General features: G+C 31.8%; 1 protein-coding gene across 2 annotated transcripts; it reads left to right on the forward strand.

Annotated features, from left to right (window-relative positions):
• The first annotated feature begins 4,404 nt into the window (after positions 1-4,404).
• On the forward strand, positions 4,405-5,756 carry LOC131152794 (protein translation factor SUI1 homolog). 2 transcript variants are annotated; one of them, XM_058104658.1, is made up of 3 exons: positions 4,405-4,565; positions 5,025-5,406; positions 5,493-5,756. In XM_058104658.1, exons 2-3 carry the CDS (start codon positions 5,113-5,115, stop codon positions 5,535-5,537), a joined length of 339 nt encoding a protein of 112 aa, XP_057960641.1. In that variant the 5' UTR covers positions 4,405-4,565; positions 5,025-5,112; the 3' UTR covers positions 5,538-5,756. The 2 variants fall into 2 exon arrangements, with proteins under 2 accessions (XP_057960641.1, XP_057960640.1); XM_058104657.1 differs by having other exon boundaries at positions 4,431-4,565; positions 5,025-5,756.
• Positions 5,757-6,995: the final 1,239 nt, after the last annotated feature.

Genomic DNA, 6,995 nt, shown 5'->3' on the forward strand with positions numbered 1-6,995 from the left:
ACTCTTTGATGGATTTGTTTGGAAGTATGAATTTCAGACCCTAAATTTAAATTTAAACAAATTTTAATATAATTTTATCCAAGATCTCTCTCCATTTATTAACAAAAATCGAAATTCAATCTCTGCAATTTTTGTCCCTCTTAGCTTTCCACCTATTGATAAACAACCTCTTGGTGCAAGTTGATGGCATAATTTGGTGCCATGCTCAAGCTCACTATATATATTCTAAAGAGTCCTAACCCACTATGAATTTTATAAAAATAAAAGATTAAGATAATACCTACTCCCAACCAACTACCTAAATAAATAATGAGTAGATTTATCAAATATACTCTTAAAAAGTCAGAATTCTTTCAACCACCCAATACATATTAAATTTATTCAAACTTGAAATAAAAATATAACAAATTCGAATAGCAAATCTTGATAAATTAGTTCCCTTATGATCTAACCCTTGGCCATTCAAGTCAAATTAGGACTTATCATATTACTTCTACATGATCTCAAAAAAGGGAAAAGCAAAATATTACATGAGTGGTAAGAGAGTGAAAAATAGTGGATGCAGTCTACATTAAAATGATAAGAATGTCTTTTTTGGAAAATGTAGTTAATAGATATTTTTAATATCTTCCTTGTTATTTCATCCAATATTTAATAAGAAATAAAATATTTTCATAGTAAAGTTAGAGAATAGTTATTTCTTATCTTTTCTTTTTTACAGACTCATCAAAAGTTTCACATTATTATTTATTTTGTGATATCAATATAATTTTTTGTTAACTAATTTTAATTATTAATCTACTTTTAAGAATAGACATTTTTCAAACCAAACTTAAAGTGAAATTTTATGTCATGTTTAAGTATTAACAAGAATGAAATTCAACAAAATCACAATATACGAAATAATTTACTTATTGTTGAAATTAGCAAATATTTTTTTATTTTTTTATTTCAATTGCAGGAAATACATATTCTACAAAAAAAAAAAAAAGGATTAAAGATTGCTCGTGTAATGTTTCCAAATAGAAAAATCACCAAAAATAAAAAGAATATTTATAAAAAATTACTACTATAACAAAAAAATAGTTAAATTACTTGCATTTGGAAACTAAAGGCGTAGCTCTATTAAATTTTTTTTTTTTTTTTTTATAACCCACCTACTTCAGTCACTATCGCGTCACTTTGGATATCATGGTGCGTCACCAAATCTCAGGAAGGGAGTGAAAGCCGTTCGCCCATTGACACACCTCTGGTAATTCATTGGCGTAATATCTCAAGGGAGAATGGAACCCGTGACCTTGGGGTTACCAAAGTCACAAGTCGCCTTTACCACTTATTTAAAAATATTTGCTACTCTTAAGTTCGTTCTAAAAAATTGTTCGGAATCACTTATCAATTAATTTAATTTAATAGGTGTTGAAAAAGATAAATTCTAAAAGTTATAAGTTGTGATACAAAAAAGTACAAAATATAAGTAATTATAAAATAAATGCTACTCACATTTTTAATAGTTAATAAATTTTTAACTAAATTTATCACATGTTTCATACTTTAAAATACATAAATACAAATTTCTGGAAATCAAAAATAAAAAATTACTCATGTATAAAATGAAATAGGGGCAAAAATTTTCACATGGTGTACCATGTAGGGGAGCAATGTCAAAATAATTATATTTATAGGGACTGAAAAGAAAAAGAAAAGAATAATATGCCTTTATAGGATAAATAAATAAATAAATAAACAAAATAATAGTCTCCTCCCAATTGGAACAAATCGCAAATGAGCAATTGACTTTATGTCATTCTCTTAACCTTTCCGGATGCTTCGCGATAACGCATGCTGTGGGACCCACTTCTCCAACTCAATGCAGCAAAACATATAGAAAAATAATATTAACACTATAAAAATATTACGTTGTGATCCACGACTCTTTAATTTTTAAAATTTTTAAAAAATTATAAAATAATAATAAAATATTAAGAACATTTTAAAATAGTTTTAGAAAGTTATTGAAGTATGTTGCGATAATTATGAATAGTTATAAGGATAAATTTAAAATTATCGTAAGAATATTTCGGAATAGTTGTGTGTATAGCATAGCAGTTAGAGGAATATTTTGAAATAATTATTAATAGTTATAGGGATAAATTTGATATTTTAAAAAAAATGATACCAAAGGAAGAATTCCCTTAATAAAATGAGAAATAAAAATAGAAAAACCCAATGCATAAAACATAAGATTTACGGGATTTGATAATTTATCTATATGTTTGAAATCAAATCGGGTTATCGATTTTACTATTCAATAATAAGTACTAATAAAAATAACTATCCCCTTTCTCCCACATTACATGTTCAATTGTTTCATTCAAATGAAGAATAATACATTTTTTGTGAAGGGAGGGGGGAGGGTGACTTTCTCATCGAAATCGTAGATAAAGTTGCACCTAAAGCATTGCTTATGTAATACTTCATATATTAGAAATTAGGTTTGAGTAACGATATTATGTAAGGGCCCAAATTAATATGCTCAACTAATAAAGAAGCTATAGATATTATCACATTTAGATCTCAATTATGGGGGCTATTATCAAAGTCACAAATTTTGTAACAATTTTTTTAAAAAAAATTATAAATTGTAACTTTCAAATTGATCAAACTTTAACCATTCAAAGTTTCAAACCAAACTATTTTAGCTTATTTGTATTAATGGTTAAAATATTAAAATTAAAATTAAAATGTATAAATTTTTTAATGTATGCTAAGGTAAATTTTGTATTTAATTTATAAAATGAAATGGAATGCAATAAAAAATTGAAAGAAAAATAAGATAAAACACAATTACAAATTAAATTCTGTTCTATTTTGTTCTATTCCATTCTCGATGTAAAATATATAGTTTATTTATCAACTTATACTAAAAAAGTATAAGTTTCTATCAATTTGAATTGACATTTAAATTATAAAAAAATTAATAATAAATAAAATATTAAATATTTGATCGTACTTCAATAAATAAAAGTTTTTGCTAAAAAAATATCTCCATTAAGTCCATGAACTCCAAAATAAAGAATACAATAAGTAAACGCCCCCAGGGCGTAGCTCAGGTGGTTGAGCGAACTACGGGTGTGCCTCTCACGAGGTCAGCAATGAGCCTCCCGGGTTCGATTCAGCCCCTGGGCTCCTGGTTTACCCTCCTCGTGGTGATGTGGGGCCGGATCCACGGGGCGTGGGATTAGTCGCTGGCCGGTGCGACGGACCGTAAAACGGACGTCGTTGACAGTAGGCGGATACCCGGGTCGTACCCAAAAAAAAAAGAATACAATAAGTAAAGGTACATAACTAATTTATTTTTTGTTTATCTAGGTCAATAAAATTACGACATATAACTTATATTAAACCATTGATTTGGCAAAAATTTAAACTATGAATGCCCAAATGATCAAATTTTTTAGAAACTATTATTATTATTTTTTGAAACAATTGTGTAATACAACAAAGATAATTATTATGATTTACAAAAATAATAAGCAAATAAGTTATTCTATAATTTTTTCCATTTATTCTCATCAATGTTTAGGGGTGAGCATAATTCAGTTTTAACCAAATTAGCTAAATTAATCGACCAAATTCGGTTAGCTTGGTTCGGTTAATTTGTAATTTGATTCAGTTCGGTTTCAAAATGAGGTAAATTTGAGTATTTGATTTTTGATGAGGAAAATGTTATTCGGTTAACTGAATTACATGCATTTTAATTAATTAATAATTAAATATAAATTATTATATTATATGATTTTAGCTTAGGGCTCCAAACTTCCAATGTTCCATTCGGGCATTTCTAGATTCCCTTCCCATTTGACCATTCCCATTTCGATATACAAATTATACATTTATATTTTTTTTCCAAAATTAATTTTAATTTTATTCGACTAAATTTAGTTAACTGAATCACCCGACAATTTGGTTAGGTCGGATATGGTTTCGTTAAAGAGTTCAATTCGGCCGATTCGGTTATGGGGTAGGGTTAACAAAAAAAATCAGTTAATTTGATTATATTGAGCCGTATTCAAACCATATTAATACTAAATACGTACCCAATACGCGTGTACAGTACATATTTTTTGGAATATGCGGAGTATTTTCTTAGTGGGTTTGACGGTCTGACCAAACAGGACCTTAGGATAGTTTTTTTAATATTTTTGTGGGCCCCATATCCGGAGTATTCCGTGATCCCACCCCGCTGTCCTCCGCCGTATGGCGCGGTGCGTCCGTCGTACGCAAACCCCACCCAACATAACCTCATTGTCCACGTCACCATGGATCTCAGCCGTTGACATTCTCATTTCTCACCTCCACCGTCCGATCCATGGTTAACTGACCCCAGGTGTCCCAATACCCAACGCAGCTCTTAACCTTAACCCCGGTTACTTTTTTTTTCGGTGGCCGAGAAGGGAATGCATGCGGCCACCGCCACTTTCCACGCCTATATAAACTCTGCCCCTCCCCCGAGTTTCCTCGTTCTCTTCTCATTGTCTTCTTGAGTTCGTCAGAGACCGTTTTAGGTAACCTACTTTCCTTTTCTTTCTAGAGTTCTAGAACAGATTTTATAATTTTTCTGGCTGATTTTGTTGATGTTAGCGTAAGAAAATGACTTCTTTTTTTTTATTTGATTTCTTTTCTTCGTGCATCGATTTTCTTTATGATTTTTGTCTTTTGGAATTGGAATATCTGTGAGGAACTCTTTATGGATATGTTCTTGTGAGGGTTGATGATTTTTGTTTAGTTACATGACATCTGTAGTTTTTTGATCCTTTGGTTATTCTTTCTCAATTTTTGTTGTGTTTGGAGCATAGTTTTAGGTGTTGAAGCCGGATTTGGGTAAATTTAGACAAAAATTGGTTTGCTTCTTCTTCTTCTTCTTTTTGTGATTGATTTTAAGAAACCCTCCTTACTCACCTAGAAATTCTCTCTTATCTCTCTCTCTCTCTCTCTCTCTCTCTCTCTCTCTCTCCAATTTTCAGCTCTTACGTGCATCCAATCGAGCAGCGCGGCTCTGCTTAAACCGAGCTAAAAGTTTCGACGACCGTACCGGTACCCAAAGGCATATATATGGTTGACACAGACGTACAGATCCCTGGAGCATTTGACCCATTCACAGAGGCAAACGAGTCAGGTGCGCCTGGGGCGAAGGAGTATGTGCATATCCGGATACAGCAGAGGAATGGGAAGAAGAGCCTGACGACGGTGCAGGGGCTGAAGAAGGAGTTCAGCTACGAGAGGATCCTGAAGGACCTCAAGAAGGAGTTCTGCTGTAATGGGAATGTTGTTCACGACAAAGAACTCGGCAAGGTAATTCAACTCCAAGGCGATCAGCGCAAAAACGCCTCCAATTTCCTTGTTCAGGTAAATCAAATCCCATCTCCCGATGTATGTGCTGTTGTGTTTGCTTTGCGCTGATTCAGGTCTTGGTTATTGTTTTGGAATTGCAGGCTGGGATAGTGAAGAAGGAGCAGATTAAGATACATGGGTTTTGAGGAATGCGATGTTACTTAATGCGGCGGGTGTATAATATTATGTGGGGGGGTTTGTCGGGGAATACTCTGTTTCCATGTGGTTAGGGAGTTTTCTGCTTGTTTGAAATCTGGGTGGGCGTGGTGTTGTTGTGCTGCTGCCTTTTTTCAGAAGTTAAGTTTGTGTGGTGATATGCGTCCATGGAATCTTGTTTACTATCAATGAGATTGCTCTTTCACTCCCTCTCCTCTTCCTGTTGTGTTTTGATCGTACATTATAAGCATTGTTAAATCTTAATCAGCAAATTGTCTGAAGTTGTGGAAAGAACAATTTAATGATGAGAACATGCCAAATTTTAGCTCAATCAATGCCTGTTCGCACGGCAGCCATTGTTCAAATTGATACTGCAGTGTCATTCGCAATCAGAAAGAGAAAAGTGGGTTAAAAGGAATGGAGGTGACCGGGCACATAAGGAAATTTAATTTTGAATAGAGTTTTGGCCTTGGATGGAAAATTTAAAATTCCAATAATCTCATATTTCTTTAAAGAGTTGCTTGAAAATCATAAAATTGCATACATCTTTTGATATTTTATTTTTGAGGGAAGCGGGAGAGGATCAAAATTATTAATCCGACCAACCTCCATCCTCTTTGAGGCTCCGCCCGCCTGGCTTTCAAGTTTATGACTCGGGTATAAAAGTGGAGATTTGTGCGTTCTGCTAAAATTTTAAGAAAAATTCACACAAATATGTTAAATTTTTTTAAAAAAAATTTGAAGTTTTTGGGCTGGGATTCTCTGAATTCAACACTTTTTGAGTGGTTCTTCTATTTTCAGGTGCAGTGAAAAAAATATTTGTTCAAGTAATCCACATCGCCTTTCATGATATCATTTAGAATATATATATTCCAATTTGGGCAAGTTTTTTAAATCCGTATGGGCAACACCAAATCAAGAGATAAATATTGCCATCTGATCACAAGTAGAGAATCAAACCTTGCCATTTTTGTCCTCGTCACTATAGAAATCAAACAGCAGACGTTTTAGACTTCATTCAATGATCTTTATCATGACTTAAAATAAAATACTATTTTATTGCATCAGAAAATAAGTTTTAACTATAAATATTTTTTCATTAGTATTTAGCTACCTGTGGTTGTAATAAGTAATGCTTTAAAATAAAATTTTAAACATTTACTTCTTTAACGTATTGTGATAATTAATTTCATGTCTGCATTGAAATAAATAAATTAAAATTACAAGAGAATAGAATTAAATACAAACTATTTTAATTCATATGATTTACACAACAAAAATAAAATAAAATTAGGTGAAATAAAAATGAATTTATCATTTGAACTTTACGTATTTTTATTTGATTTTTCATCTTATTCCTGGACACTCTTATTTCATTTTATGAGCGAAATGTGGGGCACAAGTATAATCAATTAAAAGTAAAATTCATCTCCAAGAGGGAAAACACA

Source organism: Malania oleifera, chromosome 4, assembly GCF_029873635.1.
Source record: "Malania oleifera isolate guangnan ecotype guangnan chromosome 4, ASM2987363v1, whole genome shotgun sequence".
Lineage (NCBI taxonomy): Eukaryota > Viridiplantae > Streptophyta > Magnoliopsida > Santalales > Ximeniaceae > Malania > Malania oleifera.

Bases quoted from the DNA above. Each gene is read 5' to 3' on its own strand.
- LOC131152794 (XM_058104657.1), top strand. From the start codon at position 5,113: ATGGTTGACACAGACGTACAGATCCCTGGAGCATTTGACCCATTCACA.